This window comes from Pongo abelii, chromosome 3 (assembly GCF_028885655.2).
Source record: "Pongo abelii isolate AG06213 chromosome 3, NHGRI_mPonAbe1-v2.0_pri, whole genome shotgun sequence".
NCBI classification, from domain to species: Eukaryota; Metazoa; Chordata; class Mammalia; order Primates; family Hominidae; genus Pongo; species Pongo abelii.
In genome coordinates this window covers 174,987,543-175,010,203 of record NC_071988.2, presented here as the reverse complement: position 1 = coordinate 175,010,203, position 22,661 = coordinate 174,987,543, and the positions used below count along the sequence as shown (strand labels likewise).

The window sequence follows — 22,661 nt, the reverse complement described above, 5'->3', positions numbered from 1 at the left end:
TGATTTCAGCGAGCATAACAATGTTCTCTGTTCATATTGCCTATATTAGCATTTGCTGGTTTGTAAAATTCAGAAATTGACTCAAAATAGGCAGCGTATTGAAGTGCCACAGGTATGACTCTATGTTATATTACAAAGGAGTGGGGAGAAAATTAGTTATTAAAACATGATAATAACAGCTAACATTACTGAGTTTTATTCTGTACCAGGCACTGGGCTAATTGTTTTTCATGTTGTAGGTTACGTAATCATCCCAGCCCTATGTGGCAGGCTGGTGGCACAGATGAGGAAGTTGTGGCACAAAGCGATAATTTAGCTTACTCCAGATCCCAGGGGACAATAAATGGCAAAGCCATTGCAGGCGGCCTAATATCAGAGCCCCTCATGCTTTCTGTTATATAAAAGCACAGTGGAACCTGCTGTATATGAGGTTATTGATGAATCCTTTTTTAAAAAACAGAAACATTAAGTACTGAAGACAATTGTACCACAAATCTTTCTATTTTGTTTATTCAGATTTTCATTTATCAGATTTTATTTTTATTTTATCTGATTTTAAGTGCAACACACTTTCATATAGTTCACTCAAGATATTTTGAGGCAAATTTAACCTTGCATTGTCAAAGCCATGATCACAATTCAGTAATTGTTATGCCCTGCAGCGATTAAGACAGAAATGAACATTTCTACTACCAATGGCTTTTGTTTAAAAGAAGAAAAGGGGCACTTAACTCTCTAAGGCATAGAAGGCTTCTGTCATTTTAGATAAGCCGCCAGCCACCAACCAGAACCCACAGGCCAGGGGTGGGTGTCCCCATTCAGATAAGGACTGCGTATGACCAAGGCAGGAAATAAAATAAAACCCAAACAGCAGTTGTGAGGGGGGTAAAGATGCCGATGCCAATGAGGTCCTTGGGTGCTTTCTCCTTTTCAACCAATGCCAGCCTGAACTGTCTCCCAGGAATGCCAGACCCCCTGATGTGTGTGGTCAGTGATTCTTGGCTCACACTGGATCGGGGTTGTTCAGGGCTGGTGGAATCCAGTGCCCGACCCCTGGAACCTGAGAAGCAGATTTCTCCCTCGGGAGCCTCTTGGGCTGCTTTGGCTTGAGAAACAGCTGCTAATTCTGGTAATTTCTGGCCTCACTCTCCTTTTTTGGAGTGACAGGGTCTTGCTCTGTCACCCAGGCTGGAGTACAGTGGCACAATCATAGCTCACTGCAGCCTTGAACTCCTGTGCTCAAGGGATCCTCTTTCCTTGGCCTCCCAAGTAGCTGGGACTACAGATCCCCACCACCATGCCCGTTTTTGTTTTTTTTTTTACTTTTGTAGAGATGGGGTCTTGCTGTGTTGCCCAGGCTGGGCTCCAATTCGGGCCTCAAGCGATCCTCCCACCTCTGCCAGTTGAAATGCTGAGATTACAGGTGTGAGCCACTGCACCCAGCCATGCTTTTATTTTTCACCCTCCCACACAGCATCCTCCACCCTTTCTCCTACATGCTCCTTCTCAGTAACTCAGACTGAAGGATCCTTGGTGTTAAACACCTACCATGCATCTATCACTGCCACTGAATAATAATAATAAAAAACCCCACCTCTTTTAGAAAGCTCAATAAAGTAATGGGGGGAACCATCCTCTTGAGACCTTCCCTTCCCTCTTTCTCATATTGAAACATTAAAAAAAATAGAGAGCTCCCCTAAGACATATTAAATACCATTTAATTTGGAAAGATTCCATTTATCAGATGCACAGCAATTCTTTCACTGTAATTTGGCAAGTTCGATGCCAAGTTAACACCGCCCTCCGTCTAGCAGTCTCCTGAAGATTGTGAGTCACCTGCAATTCTGCATCCTCGGCCTGGGGGAGGAGTGAAAAGCATGCCAGGAGAGGCAGTACTTGGAGAGTGTGACTCCTGAACTTCCAGACCTTCATTTATGGTTTTCATATATGGTTTTCCAACTCAATAGAGACGGGTGTTACCTGCTTTTGTTATTCTGCAGTTCCTGACACTGCTCAGATGTAAGGTTATCTGTCCCACCGTAGCTGACATGGGACCAAGCACTGGATGCAGAAGGAGTTGGGTTCCAGGGAACCAGCTCCTCATAGTACTTTAATGGCCACTGCAGATGTATCTTCTGGCACCTGGCTGACAATCTCCCGTGAGTAATCTAATGTCTCTCCCTTTCTTGCACAGCTCAGGCTCTCCTGTTCTGTCTGCATGAAAAACGCAAGTGGGTTATTTTCTCCAAAACACAACTTTACTTCCGCCTTTGTTAAAATCCCCATGCTCCTCCCAGCCAGGTGTAGCCAGCGGGGCCTGTGGACTTTTCGGGGGAATGACATCAGCTAGTCAGCGCCCACCATGAAGTGCCAGAGTATTCTCAGCTGCAGCTCTTCACGCGTGGGGCCGTTTCCCGGGTGCCTCTCTATCAGCAAAGATGCTGCCCTGCCTGCAGAAAGTCTCATTTCAATTCTGGAAACACTCACTTGGCATCTCCCTTCTGGAGTATCTGCTTCAAAACCATTCTATCTGGGATTTACACTGCAATCATTGTCCTAGTCAGCTTTTTCTACTTTTCACTTTTGAAAATCATAATGAGGGTGACAATGTGAAATCCCACAGTATTTTACAACTAGTACATATGGCGAGGGAAAGAGCGTGAAAACCCTCACAGGTGTCTACCACAAGGCCAGGAGCTTTGCTTTATCAATCATGTGAAAGCGCATCAAGAAAATAGCTGTGTGTCTATGTATGCAAGTGTATATCCATGTACTTACACATAAAACAATATTATTATTAAAAAGTAGCTACAGACTGGGCGTGGTGGCCCACGCCTGTAATCCCTGCACTTTGGGAGGCCGAGGCAGGCGGATCACGATGTCAGGAGATCGAGACCACCCTGGCTAACATGGTGAAACTCTATCTCTACTAAAAATACAAAAATTAGCCAGGCATGGTGGCACGTGCCTGTAGTCCCAGCTACTCAGGAAGCTGAGGCAGGAGAATTGCTTGAACCCAGGTGGCACAGGCTGCAGTGAGCCGAGATTGTGCCACTGCACTCCAGCCTGAGTGACAGAGTGAGACTCCATCTCAAAAAAAAAAAAGTAACTACAATAAAATAAATTTTGACAAAGAAAAAAATCACCCACTATTCTTTCATTGATGCAACAATGATTTTCCTTTCTTTCTTTCTTTCCTTCTTTCTTCTCTTTCTTTCTTTCCTTCCTTCTTTCTCTTTCTTTCTTTCCTTCTTTCCTTCCTTTCTTCCTTCCTTCTTTCTCTTTCTCTCTCTTTCTTTCTTTCCTTCTTTCTTTTCTTTCTTTCTTTCTCTCTCTCTCTCTCTCCCTTCCTTCCTTCCTTCCTTCCTTCCTCCCTCCCTCCCTCCCTCGCTCCCTCCCTCCTTTCTTTCTCTCTTTCTTTCTTTCTTTCTTTCTTTCTTTCTTTCTTTCTTTCTTTCTTTCTTTCTTTCTTTCTTTCTTTCTTTCTTTCATTCTTCTTTCTTTCTTACAGGGTCTTACTCTGTTGCCCAGGCTGGAGTGCAGTGGCATGATTATAGCTTACAGCAGCCTCAGACTCCTGGGCTGAAGTGATCCTCTTGCCTCAGCCTCCTGAGTACCCAGGACTACAGGAGCATGCCAGTACACCCAACTAATTTTTAAATTTTTTGTAGAGATGGGGTCTTACCATGTTGTCTAGGCTGGTCTTGAACTCCTGGGCTCAAGCAATGCTCCTGCCTGAGCCTCCCAAAGTGCTGGGATTACAGGAATAAGTAAAAATTATATTCATAATGGTGTATTGCATTCCCACCTTTGCCAAATACATACATTTTATATGTTGGATCACAGAACACATGCAGTTTTATTTTCTGATATAGGAATTACAGTTGACAGTTGTGTTTTTCTTTGCATCTGCCCTCACAGCATATCATATAACCTGTATTTCTATTCTAACAATGATTTCCCTGCACCACAATTAATATTTGTGCACCAATCTCCCCTTTTCCTGGAGGAGAGAGAAAGGGTCATATTTATCTTTAGGTTCCTAGTGTGCAGCACAGTGTCTGGTACACAGTAGGCACTTGATAAGTGCCTGTTGAATGAGTGATTACAAGTACAGTGTAATTGGACAAGGTGAGTCTAGCCTGGAATTTTTGCTGTTCAAGGGGCTGTTTGTACAGAGTCCAGAGTCCATGGGAACCTTGACATTTAGCACATGGGATTAGAGGGGAGAGCCTGAAATGTGCAAGAAGCATTCCCGTAGTAACTTCTCAGTAAGATAGAATCTAGCAGCAAGACGCTGGGTAGACATGCAAAGGCACGGGGCGAGAAGAGCCACAGCTTGACGTGGAGCGGCTCAGGCCTTGGGTGGACCTGCTGAGTCACAGGCCTTGAGGATTGCTGTTTGCCTAATGAGATTTCAAAGTACCCAGAGCTCCCATAGCGTTCAGATCTAGTTTGCCAGAGTAATAAAGAACATACACTTTGGCCAGGCACGGTGGCTCACACCTGTAATCCCAACACTTTGGGAGGCCAAGATGGGTGGATCATCTGAGGTCAGGAGTTCGAGACCAGCCTGACCAATATGGTGAAACCCCGTCTCTACTAAAATTACAAAAATTAGTTGGGCATGGTGGCATGCATCTGTAGTCCCAGCTACTCAGGAAGCTGAGGCAGGAGAATCGCTGAAATCCGGGAGGCAGAGGTTGCAGTGAGCCGAGATTGTGCCACTCCAGCCTGGGCAACAGAGTGAGACTCTGTCTCAAAAAAAAAAAAGAACATACACTTTTTGAGGTAACTAATGATCCTTGATATGATTAATAACCCCAACCTGAATCTGCATGATTCAAATGGATCAGGTTCAAAGCAAATAGCAAAATGAAAGGCAAATTGAATTTTCATTGTCAAGGAAGTGGTCTGAGAAGGATTCTGGAAAGGCAGCAGTGGTGACAGCGTAGTCTTTTAATCACACCAATTCCCCCACAAAACCAGAAGAGCAACCAAGTAGCAAAACCAAAAACCCACAGAACTTTATAATGAAACTGGAAGTTAGGCTGTCCCCACAAATCCCAAACTACAAGCAACAAAGAGCAAACCACCAACACCTACAAGGCCTGCATGGTAATCAGTATCAGTGCGGAAGAAAGGTGAGGGAGGCAGTGGGGCATCAGCACAGGAGACACCCGAGGCAGTCATCAGGTGTTCCCTGGAAAGCAAGATGGAGCCATTTGAGAAGAGCAGCCGAAACCAGAAGGGCCTTGCTCAGCCCCATGGTGGGTCACGTGAGAAGTCCCTGGTAGCTCAGAGGAGGCCAGAGCTGTCTAACCCCCGTGAGCTCTCTAACCAGTCCAGCCAGGGCACCCTTCAGGCACAGAACTCCACACTGAGGACAAATTGTGGGAGCACAGTCAAAACAGATCAGGATGTGGACTGCTCAGACAGGAAAACACAAGGTCCAGATAAAAGTGGTGGAGGGGAACAGCATCAGGAAATCTCGGAAAGCAAGTTACACAAACACACACACACACACACATTGAAAAACCAGAGGGTGCTCTGTGAAGACAGAAAATCCATGCTGCCTCCTTCTAAACTTAAGGACAATTGATTTTGCTTATAAATGAATAATAGGAAAATAAAACCAAATTCCATAGAAAAGTCTTAAGAAAAAAAAAAGAATAAATGCAGAATAACAATACTACAGACATTGTAAGCACACCAGGAAAAAAAAGTCCACAGAAAAGATCGCAACTATAACTTTCTCTTTGAAAATGAGCTAAGAGACATTAAGAAAATGATATGACTGGACAGACATTTCTCCAAAGAAAACATACAAATGGCCAATAAGCACATAAAAATATATTCACCATCATTAGCCACCAGGGAAATGCATGTCAAAACCACAATGAAAAACCACTTGAGTAGGCCAGGCGCGGTGGCTCATGCCTGTAATCCCAGCACTTTGGGAGGCTGAGGCGGGTGGATCATGAGGTCAGGAGATCGAGACCATCTTGGCCAACATGGTGAAACCCCATCTCTACTAAAAATACAAAAATTAGCAAGATGTGGTGGTGCATGCCTGTAGTCCCAGCTACTCAGGAGGCTGAGGCAGGAGAATCGCTTGAACCCAGGAGGTGGAGGCTGTAGTGAGCCAAGATCATGTCACTGCACTGTACTCCAGCCTGGGTGACAGAGCGAGACTCTGTCTCAAAAAAACAAAAAACAAAAAACAAAAAAAAACCCAATTGAACACTTAGTAGGTTGGCTATAAAAGACAGATAATAACAAGTGTTGACAAGAACGTGGAGGAATAGAAACCTTCATACACTGCTGGTGGGAATTTAAAATGGTTCAGAAACTCTGAAAAACAGCTTGGCAGTACCCCACAAGGTTAAACATAGAGGACCATATGACCCAGCATTTCTACTCCTAGTTTTATACCCAAGAGAACTGAAAACATGCCTACACAAAAACTTGTGCATGAGGCTGGGCATGATGGCTCATGCCTGTAACCCCAGCACTTCAGGAGGCTGAGCCAGGAGGATCGCTTGAGCCCAGGAGTCTGAGACCAGCCTAGGCAACATGGCAAGACCCCATCCCTAAAAAAATTCAAAAAAATTAGCCAGGCTTGGTGGTGTGCACCTGTAGTCCCAACTACTTGGGAGGCTGAGGTGGGAGGATTGCTTGAGCCTGGGAGGCAGAGGTTGCAGTGAGCCATGATTGTGCCACTGAACTCCAGCCTGGGCAACAGAGGAAGGCTCTGTCTCAAAAAGAAACAAACAAAAAATGTGTACATGAATATTGATAGCAGTGTCATTAATAAAAGCTGAAAAGTGGAAATAATCCTAATGTATATCAACGAATGAATGGGTAGACAAATATTACGTCTATACATGGAATGTTATTTAGCCATAAAAGGTAGTAAAGTATTGTTACATGCCATTACATGGATGAACCTTGAAAACATTGCACTAAAAAGCCAGACACAAAAGACCACATATTGTATGATTTTATGAATATGAAATGTCTGAATAGACAAATCTATAAAGACAGAAAGTAGATTAGTGGTTGCCTTGGGAGCAGGGAAAGACAGAGGTAGTGACTGCTAATTTCTAATTTTTTCTGAGTTCTATCACCGCAGTTTTGAATATGTCTAATTCTGATTTGTGTTATTTTGTCTTTTGTAATTGTCTTCCCTTAAATAAGAGCTTTTTGATAAAAAAAATTTACATAGCATACAGTTCAGCTACTTAAAGTGTATAATTCAATGGTTTTTGGTATATTCATAGAGCTATGTCAAAAGGACTCAGAATCCAATATGAAGAGGTGCCATTGGTCAAATAAGGGACAATTTGAGTATCAAGAAACATAATGAATCCATCGATTGAAATCATGAAATATTTTTTAAATTCATGAGTTTACAAGGATATAAATAAATCTCATTGGTCACCTTTAGAGGGCGATGAGGAACTGTTATCATTAACTATTATGTATAACAAACTCCTCCCAAGACGAAGCAGTGTAAACACCAGTTCTATCATGCATATGGATTCTGTATTTCAGGACTTCAGATAGAGCCTGGTGGACCTGGCTCCGTGACATCTGGGACCTCAGCTGGAAAGACCAAATGGCTGGGACTGGAGCCATCTGGGGGCCACTTCACTTGCACATTTGGGTCTGGGTTGGGATAACTGAAGCCTGTGCTCAGCTGGGCTGCTAACCAGAGTGCCCATATGCGGCCTTTCTGAGGTGGTGTTCTCAGCGGAGCTGGATTTCTCACAGGGCAGCCATGGGCTCCATGAGGAAACAAGGTAGAAGCTGTGTGGCCTTTTATGATGTAGGCATGGAAGTCACAAATTGTCTTTTTTTTTTTTTAAAATAGAGTCTTGCTCTGTCACCCAGGCTGGAGTGCAGTGGTGCAATCTTGGCTCACTACAATCTCTGCCTCCTGGGTTCAAGCAATTCTCCTGCCTCAGCCTCCTGAGTAGTTGGGATTACAGGTGTCCACCACCACGCCTGGCTAATTTTTGCATTTTTAGTAAAGACAGGGTTTCACCATGTTGGCCAGGCTGGTCTCAAACTCCTGACCTCAGGCGATCTGCCTGCCTTGGCCTCCCAAAGTGCTGGGATTACAGGCAGGAGCCACTGCACCTGGCACAAATTGTCATTTTTAATGCTCTCCCATGCCCCTCCAGATTCAACAAGCGGGATGTAGACCCCATCTCTTGAAGGCAGAAGTGCTGCAGAATTTGCAGTCAAGTTTTACAACCACCACGGGAACACATTCACTTTCTTGAAAACTGGGTAATTAAAGCAAAGAAAATCAAGTTTTTTTTCTATGTGAACTGTACCACGGAGAAATCAAATACAGCATGAAGGGCAGAAATGCTTACTAAAAGTATTTTAACTAGAGGATGAAAAATAAATGGTGACATTAGAATATCATCATTTTGCAGACCACATAAATCTAGCCACTGAGCTGATGAAAGAACACAGCACTACCTAGAATCTTGCTAAAGAGACAACACGAGTCTAGGGATAGAACAGGAATCTGACGCAGCCTCTGGCCCCAGCTTCCAAGTTGGCAGGAAAGACAGACAGAGGAACATGTTGGTTGAATTGTACCATGAGCCTGCAGTCACCTCAGAGCCAGACTCTGAGATGTTCTACACATCAAATACCCCAGGTTCTTCAGCAGGCAAACTGCAAGGAATGGAGAGAAGCCTATACATTAAAATAAACTTAAAAGACATAAAGTAGAAAAATTGGGGGAGGTGCAGACTAAACTAAAGTGTCTAGTCAGGCACATTTGGATCCTAAAACCAAAAAGAAACAGGAAAGTCATTACAGTAAAAGGACAGTGGTTCCTTTTTGGGGAAGGGAGGGAGTTGAGGCTGGAACAGCACAATGGAGGGTTCTGGGGTGACTGGCTCTTTTGGTTACATGGGCGTTCACCTTATTATGACTCATTAAGATCTACTTTTATTTTGGAAGGTTTCTATATGTTTTATTTTACAATAAAAAGTAAAAGAGGAGCAGAGAAATACAGAAAGAAAGTGATTTTGATGATGGTGGTGGTGATTGAGGCAGTGGTGGTGATGGCGGTGATGGCAGTGGTGATGGTATTGGTGGTGGGGGTGGTGGTGGTGGGGTGGTAATGGTGGTGGTAGTGATATGGTAGTGGTGTGGGTGGTGATGATGGTGATGGTGGTGGTGGTGATGGTGATGGTGGTGATGGTAGTGGTGGTGATGGTGGTGGTGGTGGTAATGGTGGTGGTGGTGATATGGTGGTGATGGTGATGGTGGTGATGGTAGTGGTGGTGATGGTGGTGGTGGTGATGGTGGTGATGGTGATATGATGGTGATGGTGATGGTGGTGACGGTAGTGGTGGTGATGGTGGTGGTGGTGGTGATGGTGGTGGTGATAGTGGTGGTGATGGCACTGGTGGTAATGGTGGTGGTAATGATATGGTGGTGGTGGTGATGGTGGTGATGGTGATGGTGGTGGTAATGGTGGTGGTAGTGATATGGTGGTGATGGTGGTGGTGATGGTGATGATGGTGATGGTAGTGGTGGTGCTAATGGTGGTGGTAGTGATATGGTGGTGATGGTGCTGGTGGTGGTGATGGTGGTGGTGGTGGTGGTAGTGATGGTGCTGTTGGTAAGGTGATGGTAGTGATATGGTGGTGATGGTGGTGATGGTAGTGGTGGTGGTAATGGTGGTGGCAATGATATAGTGGTGATGGTGATGGTGGTGATGGTGGTGGTAATGATATGGTGGTTTTGGTGGTGATGGTGGTGGGGGTGGTGATGCTGGTGGTGGTGATGGTGGTAGTGATGGTGCTATTATTGGTAATGGTGATGGTAGTGATGTGGTGATGGTGATGGTGGTGGTGGTGGTGGTAATGGTGGTGGTAATGATATGGTGGTGATAAGTGATGGAGGTGATGGTGGTGGTGGGGGTGGTGATGGTGATGGTAGTGATAGTGGTGGTGGGGGTGGTGATGGTGGTCATGGTGGTGGTGATGGTGATGGTGGTGATAGTGGTGATGGTGGTGGTGGTGGTGGTGGTGATGGTGATGGTGGTCATAGTGGTGATGGTGGTGGTGGTGGTGGTGATGGTGGTGGTGGTGATAGTGGTGGTGGGGGTGGTGATGGTGGTGATAGTGGTGATGGTGGTGGTGGGGGTGGTGATGGTAGTGGTGGTGGTGGTGATGGTGATGGTGATAGTGGTGATGGTGGTGGTGGTGGTGGTGATGGTGGTGGTGGTGATAGTGGTGGTGGGGGTGGTGATGGTGATAGTGGTGGTGGGGGTGGTGATGGTGGTGGTGGTGGTGGTGGTGGTGATGGTGATGGTGGTGATAGTGGTGGTGGGGGTGGTGATAGTGGTGGTGGTGGTGGTGATGGTGATGGTGGTGATAGTGGTGGTGGTGGTGGTGGTGACGGTGATGGTGGTGATAGTGGTGGTGGGGGTGGTGATGGTGGTGGTGGTGGTGATGGTGATGGTGGTGATAGTGGTGGTGGTGGTGATGGTGATGGTGGTGATAGTGGTGGTGGTGGTGGTGGTGACGGTGATGGTGGTGATAGTGGTGGTGGGGGTGGTGATGGTGATGGTGGTGATAGTGGTGATGGTGGTGGTGATGGTGATGGTGGTGGGGGTGGTGATGGTGGTGATGGTGGTGGTGGTGGTGATGGTGATGGTGATAGTGGTGATGGTGGTGGTGGTGACGGTGATGGTGGTGATAGTGGTGGTGGGGGTGGTGATGGTGGTGGTGGTGGTGGTGATGGTGGTGGTGGTGGTGGTGGTAATGGTGGTGGTAATGATATGGTGGTGATAAGTGATGGTGGTGATAGTGGTGGTGGGGGTGGTGATGGTAGTGGTGGTGGTGGTGATGGTGATGGTGGTGATAGTGGTGGTGGGGGTGGTGATGGTGGTGGTGGTGGTGATAGTGATGGTGGTGGTGGTGATGGTGGTGGGGGTGGTGATGGTGGTGGTGGTGGTGCTGGTGATGGTGATGGTGGGGGTGGTGATGGTGATAGTGGTGATGGTGGTGGTGGGGGTGGTGATGGTAGTGGTGGTGGTGGTGATGGTGATGGTGATAGTGGTGATGGTGGTGGTGGTGGTGGTGATGGTGGTGATAGTGGTGGTGGGGGTGGTGATGGTGGTGGTGGTGGTGGTGATGGTGGTGGTGGTGGTGGTGGTAATGGTGGTGGTAATGATATGGTGGTGATAAGTGATGGAGGTGATGGTGGTGGTGGGGGTGGTGATGGTAGTGGTGGTGGTGGTGATGGTGATGGTGGTGATAGTGGTGGTGGGGGTGGTGATGGTGGTGGTGGTGGTGGTGATGGTGATGGTGGTGATGGTGGTGGTGGGGGTGGTGATGGTGGTGGTGGTGGTGGTGATGGTGATGGTGGTGATAGTGGTGGTGGGGGTGGTGATGGTGGTGGTGGTGGTGGTGATGGTGATGATGGTGGTGATGGGGGTGGTGATGGTGGTGGTGGTGATGATGGTGGTGATGGTGGTGGTGGGGGTGGTAATGGTGGTGGTGGTAATGGTGGTGGTGGTGGTGATGGTGATAGTGGTATGGTGATGATGATGGTGGTGATGGTGGTGGTGGTAGTGGTTATGGTGGAGGTAGTGGTATGTTGGTGGTGGTGGTGATGGTGGTGGTGATGGTGTTGGTGGTGATGGCAGTGGTGACAGTAGTGGTGGTGGGGGCAATGGTGGCAGTTGTGGTGATGGTGGTAGTGGTGGTGGTGATGGTGGTGGCTAACATTTATTGAACACTTATTAAATGCAAGGCACTGTGCCCAGCACCTACCACAGGTTAGCTCATTTAATTCCCCCCACTATTATCTCCCTTTTTCATATAGTGAGACTGAGATTTACAAACTTTAAGTAATCTTCCCAAGGTCTTATGTTACTGAGTGATACACCTGAAATTTGCTGATGATCCACAAACTGAATAGTCCCACAAGTGAGGTTAAGGGAATGGCAAGGCCATGAGGATTCTATTCCCCTCTTCTCGGCTGAGTGAAGAAAAAAAGTAAATACAGAGTATTTTGCTCCGTAATCTTCAGTCTGGAGAGACTGAAATAAATGTTTCACTTTTGATAAACAGGACTTTAGGGGAGTAGAGAATATTGCTCTAAGCACTTTGTGATAAATTATTGATTTTATTTGGGATTTACATAGAATAATTTATCTTCATGTAGTGATTTTAAAGATCCAGTTATCTTTACTGAAAACAAATGTCCTATACGCCTTTGCTATTTATCTTGTTTCTACTCTTTTAAAAGGAAGGCTTTGTTTGTTTGTTTTTTAGGGATAGGGTCTCGCTCTGTTGTCCAAGCTGGGGTACAGGGGCGCGATCACAGTGCCCTGCAGCCTGGAACTCCCAGGCTCAAGGGACTCTCCCACTTCAGCCTCCTGAGTAGCTGGGACTAGAGAAATGGCCGCCACGTCTGGCTAATTTTTGTATTTTTTGTAGACAGGGTCTCTCTATGTTACCCAGGCTGGTCTGGAACTCTTGGGCTCAAGCGATCCTTCTGCCTCAGCCTCCCAAAGTGCTTGGATTACAGGTGAGAGCCATTGCGCCAGGCCAGGAAGCTGTTTAAATCATATAAATTCAAAAATAATTCAAATAGAGAAAGAAAATAAATCGTTAGATTTTTAAAATGAAATTTTGGCTATAAAAGATAGTCATACCTTTTTAAGAAACACGATTAAAAGAATAGATTCTCTGGCCTCTCCAAATCACACTGAAAATCCCAAAGCAAGCTGTTTAATCTAACATAAAAGCAGGCCCTTTGAATGCAGGGAACATGTCATAATTTCTTTTGTGTTCTCTACCAAGAACATTCAAATTCAGGGCCCGCTTGATAACCAGACCAATGCTTTACAGAATTTGCAATTAGTGGATTGTCCAGAAGAGGGCGCGCGTTGCCCATGTTACTCAAAGGCGCCGCCAGACCCGGCCGAAGCTGAGTAGCTAAGAACAAAAGATGCACCTTCCTCTCCGAGGACAGAACAAAAGGGTGGATTTTAAAAAGCAAAAGAAACGCAACATTTAACGCTGCCTCCCATAATCTCCACGAACAGCCTACAACTCAGCCACAACTGGTCACAGGCAGGCTGAATATTACATTGTAAAAAACAAACTGGAAAGCAGCTGTTTTTAAAACAGATACCGTTTGCTTGGTGTAATTCCATCCGGGCAATGCCTATTTATTCAACAGTCAATTCTGCCTGAGTTGTGTTTTCCCGTTATGAGATGCAGGTGGGCATCGCTGACTCCAAAACCAGTACATAGTAGAGACAAAAGTATAGATGCTCCATTTTGTAAGATCGTGGTGGGACACTGCATTCCCCCAAATAATGCCTCGTATTCTCACCCCTCACTTCGTTTGCTCTCATTACCAGTGAAAAACGCATCTCATCCACATGAATAGCTCCACTCAAATGATAATGCTTTTTTTTTTTTTTTTTTCAGAGACAGAGTCTTACTCCGTAGCCCAGGCTGGAGTACAGTGGCGCAATCTCGGCTCACTGCAACCTCCGTCTCCCGGGTTCAGGCGATTCTCCTGCCTCAGCCTCCCGAGTAGCTGAGATTACAAGCGCGCACCACCACGCCCAGCTAAGTTTTCGGATTTTTAGTAGAGACGGGGTTGCTCCATGTTGGCCAGGATGGTCTCGAACTCCTGACCTCAAGTGATCTGCCCACCTCAGCCTCCCAAAGTGCTGGGATTACAGGCGTGAGCCATGGCGCCCGGCCTGATAATGCTTTTTAAAACTTAGTTACAGCCACTTTCATGGTCAGCTTTTAAGAAAGCAGTAAATATTCCTCAGCAAAGGCAAAGATAGCAATATCTCAGAGCAGGCAACTCAAAGCAAACACACAAAAGGAAAACCCAGCCCCCTTGTTTACTTACGGGTCTTCAAGCTCCTAATATTGACATGAGTTTCTGAGGTCTCCTGTGCATTTTCTTTTCTACAGCAAACAACAGGGCTTTTAACCTATAAAGAGGTAGATCTGGCTGCCCCAGAAAGGTGAGTTAACTGTCCCCCAACAGACTAAAGGAGAGTGAACAGTGCTGAAGAGCAACAGGCAAGAAGTGTTAGGAAAATAAGCTCCTCTGCATGAGCTATAGTGAGGCATTAGCGAATTTGGGGCAAAGACCCAGAACAGGAAACAGCCATCAGACTTGCGTTTGAGAAGTATTCAGCTACAGCTTTTTCTTAGGGTCTGTTTGAAAGTATTACGTTTAACTTCAGCATGCCTTTCCAAAAGGTATATTTAGAAGCAATTAGGTTAAAAGCTTTGAGCTCCTTGGAGTTTTATCTGTACAGATATCTATTGGCCTAGGGGACCTTAAGGTATTGAATTAAATGAGTCTCCCCAGCCTTTTTGTTTAGACAGGGTCTAGCTCTGTCACCCAGGCTGGAGTGCAGTGATGCATGATGATGGTTTACTGCAGCTTTGAATTTCTGGGCTCAAGTGATCCTCCTACTTCAGCCTCCCAATAGCTGGGACTACAAATGCGAGCCACCATGCCCAGCTAATTTTTAAATTTTTTGTAGATATGGGGGTTTTGCCATGTTGCTCGGACTGGTGTCAAACTCCTGGGCTCAAGTGAACTTCCCACCTCGGCCTCCCAAAGCGTTGGGATTACAAGTGTGAGTCACTGCTCCTGGCCAAGTCTCCTTTTAAGATGCAAGAGCCTCCATATATAAAGAAAGCAGCTAGACTTGGAGCACGCAAGCTTTAAGCCATTTGGAAAAGATCAGGTGCACCTCGGTATGAGGGCTACTAAGGAGGTGAGAGCTGTTGCTCCCTGCAGTCATTTTCCCTATGGGGCAGATTGCTCAGGTAAGAACCCTGTGAAGGTGTGAGACAGGACTCAGGTGTGAGACAGGACTCAGCTGTATCTCTGCCTGCCCACACCCAGGAGGGTCTCCACGAGCAGAATCAGGGGACGGGCAAATGAGAGAGCCCTCCCCAGCATGCCTTCCCCACACCTGCTGCCTGGCTCGCTGAGCTGTCTTGACTGCCTACTTTTGGCTTAGGAAACCAGGCTGAGGCCTAGGCAGCCTGCAGACCCTCTGCAGACCTAAGCCCTATTCAGCCCAAGCTCACCCTTCCCTCTGATCACATCTTCCCTTGGTGCCATTTTTAACTTCAACTCCAGTTACTTCCTGCTCATTTTCTAGTGTGGGAGTTTTGATCCTGGGGCCTTAACGATGGACCCTTAAGGGGCTGAAATGCTCTAAAGTCATGTGCAAAATGTGTGGTTATAAATATGTTTCCTCTTTCCTGAGAGGTGACCCTTTGCTTTCACCAGATTCTCAAAGGAATTTACAGCCACCAAAAGGCCATAAAAACCAATCCAGGGGGATTGTGAATGAACCGAGGTTGGAGACACTGCAATGGGTCAGTGATAAGCCACAGCTGTCAAGTCGTGACAGGCAGAAGAGTCTAAGGAGCTCACTGGGCCAGGCGCGGTGGTTCACGCCTCTAATCCCAGCACTTTGGGAGGCTGAGGTGGGCAGATCACCTGAGGCCAGGAGTTCGAGACCAGCCTGGCCAACATGGTAGAAACCCTGTCTCTACTAAACTACTAAAACTACAAAAATTAGTTGAGTGTGGTGGCGGGCGCCTGTAATCCCAGCTGCTCAGGAGGCTGAGGTGGGAGGATTGCTTGAGCCCAGGAGGTGGAGGCTGCAGTGAGTCAAGATCACCTCACTGCACTCCAGCCTGGGTGACAGAGTAAGACTCCGTCTCAAGAAAAAAAAAAAAAAGAAAGAGCTTGCCAAATCCTTCCCTAGCATTTAGATGACATATAGGGACCTTGGAGATCACCTAGTCCAACCCCTTTATTGTATAAATAAGGAAACTGAGTCTCAAAGTCACACAGGGCAGGCGTCAGGCCCAGCATCTGAATCTCCTCTCAACCCTGCTTCCTGTAATATCACTCATGAGGGTCAAGTTCTTCTAGTTCTGATCCTGGAAACGGTGGGAAGATGTTGCAGGAGAGAGATGAGTCGCATATCTTCAGAGATGTTGTAGAGTAGACTTTATAGAGTTCATAGAAGCAGCATATCGTTAGGAGTGTGGAGTCTGGAACCTGAGTTTGCATGTTGACTCTGCCTCTTACTACGTGACCTTAGGGAAGCCATCTCGTCCTATGCACCCAATTTCCTTAGTGTAGAGAGGGATTGAGAGTAGCAGGCACCCCGCAAGACTGCTGTGAGGATTACGTGTGTGCACTCACAGTCACTCAATACATACAGAGCTGAGAATAAGGTCTGACATATATTAAGCACTCATCCTTCTCCTCCTCAGCCTCATCTACTGGTATATTTCAACAAGCATTTATCAAGCACTTGCTGTATTCAAAGCATTGTGCCAAACACCAAGGATATAAAGATAAAAGATTCAGTTTAGTCCCTCCAGTCAGGAGCAGACGGTGGGGAGCCACAGTTAATCAAAATATACTGTGACATGAGCCTCGAGAGTGGTCAGCCCCATGCCCTTGGTAACTGAAGAGGCACTGATTAACATCCAGTCTCTTAAATTTTCCCTGAGACTCAAAATGCAAACCTACACAGATAAAACATAGTATGCTCTCCGGACCTACCTACCAAGGCACTCTGGAGCGACTTGAGGGTATCTGATGTGCCAGCACACAGATATTAGTTATCTGGCAACCCCAAGGACAGGGCTGACAGGTGTTGCCAAGTGACAGATTGGGATTGGAGATAAGAGGGAAGTTAAGGCTAAAGGTATGGGGTTGGGAAGTGGCTGCCTGAAGACTAAATATAGCAAAAGTGGCCAGGAGAGCCTGGGATCTAATTATGCTCAGAGTTTGTGGGCCCACAGGAGCAAAGACACAGAGAAGCAGAGACGGATTAAGAGATGAGTCACCTGGGCTTATTTACTCCATACTGGCTGTGTGTTCTGTGTCCCTTTTTGGAAGCACGCGGGTAGGGCCCCAAGCTGACCAACCCTAAGGGTTAAATGCAAAGCTCTCTGTATTAGTCAAGGGTCTCCAGAGAAACAGAACCAATCGAATGCATACATAGATATATAAAGAGAGATTCATTTTAAGGAATTGGTGCATGCTGTTGTGGGGGCTGGAAAACCTGAAATTTGTAGGGCAGGCCAGCAGGCCAGAAGCTCAGACAGGACCTGATGTTGCAGTCCTGCGTCCAGAGGCTAGAAAGTCGGGCAGAATTTCCATGTTACCATATTAGGAACAATGCCTTCCTCATTAGGGGAGCCTGTCTTCAACATGTTCAGTGTGTAATGGGTGAGACCGCTACGTCCATTACATCCACCTTATGGTATGGAGTGACGTGCTTTACTCAAAGTCTGCTGGTTTAAATGTTAATCACGTCTAAACACTACCTTCACAGCAACAGTGAGACTGGTGTTTGACCAAACAACTGGGCTGGCCTAGCCAAGTTGACACATAAAATTCACCATCTGACCCCATCATGGACCAAAGACTGTGACTGTGTAAGGGCACATTAAGTCAGGAGGGAAGGCAGAGGCTTTTGCATTTAAAACCGTAGCATATCTGAAGCTTTTCTTCCGAACTCTCGGTTCACCTGTCACCTCCCCTAGAAGGTGCCCTCTGATCACTGCTGTGAGTGACACGCCCCTCTTCTGTGAACCTGTCTGCCCACTGCCTGCCTCTGTGACCCTGTTAGTGCTGTGTTGTAACTGTGTGTTCATTCTTCCACCTCTGTCTTTTATCCTTGTAATCCAGGCCTAGCTTTCATTGTACCTACTGTGCACAGTTAGTACTTAGGATATGTGTATTTGGTGATGAAATTTCTGCTTTTGGAATTCCACCTGAGCCTCTACTCCAATAAAAAAAGGAATTCAAGTTGCCTGACAAACCTTGATGCCAAGAGAGCCCAGCATCTGAGGTGGCAGACGGCCTGTATATTTGTGTTAACATTGAACTTATGGAAACACATGGCCCAGAAATGAGTACTACTCTTCTATGTAATGTGCTCATAGAAACCTGTATTTTTCTCACTCACCATCACATAGCAGGCATGAGTCCCTTTCTCAGGAGTGGGGGTTCAAATTAAGGATCTCGATAAGGAACGTTCTAGACCCAGTCCTCTTGGTGTATTTTGCCTTTCTTCCCTCACCGATAAGTATTGATTAGGGGCTGACCATGTGCTAGGGTCATGGTCCCAGCACTCACGGAATTCATGGCCTAGGGCTCAAGATTTCACTTATATCTTGATTTAAAAAGGCCAGATCCATTTGATATTTTGCAATAAGGAAAGGTAGTAGATCTTAGGTTAAAAATGACCTTATTTTTAAATCTGACAGCAAGTCAAAGCTTTGGGCTCTGTGAGGCTCTGGGTCACTTCAAATTTTGTTCCATTTTTTTTTTCTCTAGCAGAATATGATATATAAGGCTGTAAATTCTGTAAATTCTGTAAATTCTGACCCTGTAACTACTGCAAACTTAGAAAAACCAAAGGCAGCTGAAAAAAAAATGTTCTTTACTCCCTCTTTCTCTGGCCCAAACTTCAAAACAAACCTTGGAAAACCAGAGGGGAAATAAAGGCTTCCTCTGTAATTATCACAAAATTAGCATACTGTATAATTTTTAAATTTTAATTTAATTTAATTTTATGAGACTGGTTCTTACTGTTGCCCAGGCTGGAGTACAGTGGGGCAATTGTGGCTCACTGCAGCCTCAGCCTCCCAAAGTGTTGGGATTACAAGTGTGAACCACCGTGCCCAGCCTTATTTTCTTTTCTTAGAGGCAGGGTCTCTCTCTGTTGCCCAAGCTGGAATGCAGTGGTGCAATCATAGGTCACCGCAGCCTCAAACTCCTGGGCTCAAGAGATCCTCTCACCTCAGCCTCTTGAGTAACTGTGACTACAGGTGTATGCCACCATGCCCAGCTAATTTTTATTTTTATTTTTTGTAGAAATGGGGTCCTCTATGTTGCCCAGGCTGGTCTTGAACTCCTGGGCTTAAGTGATCCTACCACCTCAGCCTTCTGAGTAGCTGGGACTATAGACATAAGCCACTGCATCTGGCTAATTATTTTTATTTAGAGATGGGGTCTCGCTATGTTGCCCAGGCTTGGTCTCCAACTCCTGGCCTCCAGTGACCCTCCTGCCTCAGCTTCCAAAAGTGCTGGGATTACAGGCATGAACCACCACACCTAGCCAACATATTGAGTTATTTTAGATTACAAACTAGAAAAGAAATTTGTCCAGAGTGATGCTTATAAAACCGAATACACTTCAAGGTACAAAAAGTCAGCCAGTAGCATTTTGTGTTAATAAGCCCATCTGTGCAAAGACCCCTCTGAGCAGCCCTCTTCCCCTGGCCCGGTGCCAAAGAAGCATTGGAAGCGATTGTTTCTTGATATTGGCTTTATTCCATATGGTGAAATGAAGACATTAACCAGGAGGTTTCCACCTCCATTCTGCTGTTTTCATTTCTATGTATGGCTCAGGAAAACACAGCCCACATGCTGCATACAATATGCACTATAAAGGAAAGAAACTAGATGACAGACAGATTTTCTTAAGTAAGGTACAATATGAAAATATCTAGATATTTCAAGAGCATTCTAGCTGTAGGTATTAGATTTATCTGAACTTTTTTTTTTTTTTTTTGAGACAGAGTCTCGCTCTGTCGCCCAGGCTGGAGTGCAGTGGCGCGATCTCAGCTCACTGCAAGCTCCGCCTCCCAGGTTCACGCCATTCTCCTGCCTCAGCCTCCCAAGCAGCCGGGACTACAGGCGCCCGCCACCACGCCCGGCTAATTTTTTTTTGTATTTTTAGTAGAGACGGGGTTTCACCGTGTTAGCCAGGATGGTCTTGATCTCCTGACCTCGTGATCCGCCCGCCTCGACCTCCCAAAGTGCTGGGATTACAGGCGTGAGCCACCGCGCTCGGCCTGTCTGAACTTTTAAGTCAACAGAATTTGGAAAGCAGTGTTGACAACACGGCAGACTGAGCTAAGATGACCACTTCCCAGTGGTGTGCTGGTAAATGTTTAACAACCAGCTCTTCCAAAATAATGCCATATATTTGTGTGTGTGTGTGTGTATCATACATTTTATTGATATAAAGTATGTATATAACATACAATTTACAAATAATAATTAAATACATAATCTTTTTTATTGTAAATTCTGTACAGCCAATTGATTCTCACAGAATATTTTTGTTGAGTTTTGCAGAACATTTACTGTAGCCAACCTATGGTTGCAATTTAACCATAATTTGACAAATAGAGCTGCATTGTAATCTGTTAACTCTCTTCCCAATAAGTTTATTGTTATAAAATCTGATATGTAATCTACTGTTAAACTATTTCTTATGCTTATGTAAATTATATTCATTAAGCTGAAACATCTTTAAGCTTCGGCACTAGATATGACCTACTTTTAACTTTAATCTGAATTATTAACATTTTCTCATCACTTTCTTAATTCTAGACCAGGGTTGACAAACTATGGCCAGTGGGCCAAATCAGGCTCACAGACTGTTTTGCAAATAAAGTTTTATTGGCAAACAGCTGCACCCATTTATTTACCAATGGTTTGTGGCGGCTTTTGCACTACAAGGGCAGAGTTGAGTAGTTATAACAGAAACTGTATGGACCACGAAGCCTAAAATATTTACTATCTGGCCCTTTACAGAATAAATTTGTCGACCCTTAATCTGGTTGATCAGCAAAACAATAAATCAAGCCCTGATCCACTGTGTTAGTAGGAAATACTCTCATCATGGCCAATTTCAAGTTACCGGTGTGAACTCCAGTCAGGGAGAGATGTTCAGTAGAACACCATTATACACACAGATACAGAACATGCTAATAACCTTCAGAGCAGAGAGAACAGAAAAATGTAGTACAAAAATCTGGAGTGATAAGTTTTGAGTTCTTTTTACCTTTGTTATTATGACAATTTATTGATTTTTGAGTTTATACAATTTAATTTTTAATAATGGCTATGTTCAGCAACTGCCTCCTTGTGGGGACAAAAGTGACTCCATCTTGGATGCTAATGTGCCATCTTGACTTCTGATTAGCCCCAGTCCTGTGAATGACTCCTGATTCCTACCTTATTTACCGTCCTTAGCATAGGAACATGCAACCTTGATGTTATCACACAAATTGTAGGCTGTGATGCGCATAGCATTCTTGTCTGGTCCGAAGGGTTGCCTTTAATTGTCTCACTGGAGCACGCATACCCTTTCCCTATAGTACATAAGCCCTCAGTCTGGGGAGGAACAGTGTGGAAATCCACCTGTCTTGCGGCCACCCAAGCCCACGCTTCTGTCTGTAAGTTCCCCAATAAAACAAACTGAATTTGTCTGCCTTGTTCTTTGGTTTCTTGGCTCCGTCAGCATTTGAGGACTACTTTGCAAACGCAGCCGTTTCATCAAACACTCACAACATTCCTAAATATTTAACAGTTGATTCCTGTGAACTGATACTGGCCAATCCCAGTACACCACCGCTACCTCCCAGATAAAAAATCCACGGCAATGCTGGTTAAACGATAACATGAATTTATAACATTCATATCTGAGCTTGAAGGAAATAAGATGTGTGACACTGTGATATAATAACAAACACATATTTTGTCTTTGTAATATGGTTCCTGGCCCAGAGCCCCTAAAACCCCTATAATTCCCTGAGCATTAGTGGTGACAGCAGTTTGTTTTGTCACTTATAATAAGCCCCCTTTCAACCACACCTTGCTATGCTGATAAGGTGACACTCAGTGGGGCCCTAGATGGCTTCTGGATGGGGGCTGGTGTCAGAGGAACCAACCATAGGATTAGAAGGTTGAAACTTCCAGCTGGACCAGAGGGGAGAGGGACTGAAGATTGAGTCCATCACCAATGGCCGATGATTTAATCAATCATGCCTATGTAATAAATAGAACCTCCAATAAAAACCTCTACATAGAGGGGTTCAGAGAGTTTCTGGGTTGGTCAATACATGCACATGCCAGGAGAGTGATGCACCCCAACTCCACGGGCGAAGTTACAGACCGGGAGAAGATATTTGCAATTTGTGTAATTAGTGAAACATTTGACTGCAGAAAAATTTTAAATCCTGCAATTCAATAAAAAAAGAACAAAGAAATTAATGATTAACAGAAGAGAAAATGTGTATGGCTATTAAAAAATGAAAAATAGGTGGGGTGCGGTAGCTCACACCTATAATCCCAGCACTTTTGAAGACCGAGCCAGGCAGATTGTTTGAGCCTAGGAGTTTGCAACCAGCCTAGGCAACATAGTGAGACCCTCTTCTTTAAAAAAAATACAAAAAATAGCCAGATGCGGTAGCAGGTGCCTGTAATCTCAGCTGCCCAGGAGGCTGAGGTGAGAGAGTTACAGGAAAGGGGTCCTGATCCAGACCCCAAGTGAGGGTTCCTGGATGTCATGCAAGAAAGAATTCAGGGTGAGTCTATAGAGTAAAGTGAAAGCAAGTTTATTAGTAAAGTAAAGGAATCAAAGAATGGCTACTCCATAGACAGAACAGCCCCGAGGGCTGCTGGTCGCCCATTTTATGATTATTTCTTGATGATATGCTAAACAAGGAGTGGATTATTCATACCTCCCCTTTTTAGCCATATAGGGTAAGTTCCTGACGTTGCCA

The 22,661-nt window shown here is 45.3% G+C and overlaps 1 protein-coding gene across 1 annotated transcript; it reads right to left on the bottom strand.

Annotated features, from left to right (window-relative positions):
- Positions 1–8,793: 8,793 nt before the first annotated feature.
- Positions 8,794–11,758, bottom strand: LOC129059208 (basic proline-rich protein-like; the record flags this gene model as incomplete). Its single annotated transcript, XM_054554868.1, is given in 4 exon segments — positions 8,794–8,810; positions 9,157–9,276; positions 10,047–11,564; positions 11,698–11,758. Coding segments are annotated over 4 exon segments (1,716 nt in total), but the record flags the coding sequence as incomplete, so codon positions are not given.
- Positions 11,759–22,661: the final 10,903 nt, after the last annotated feature.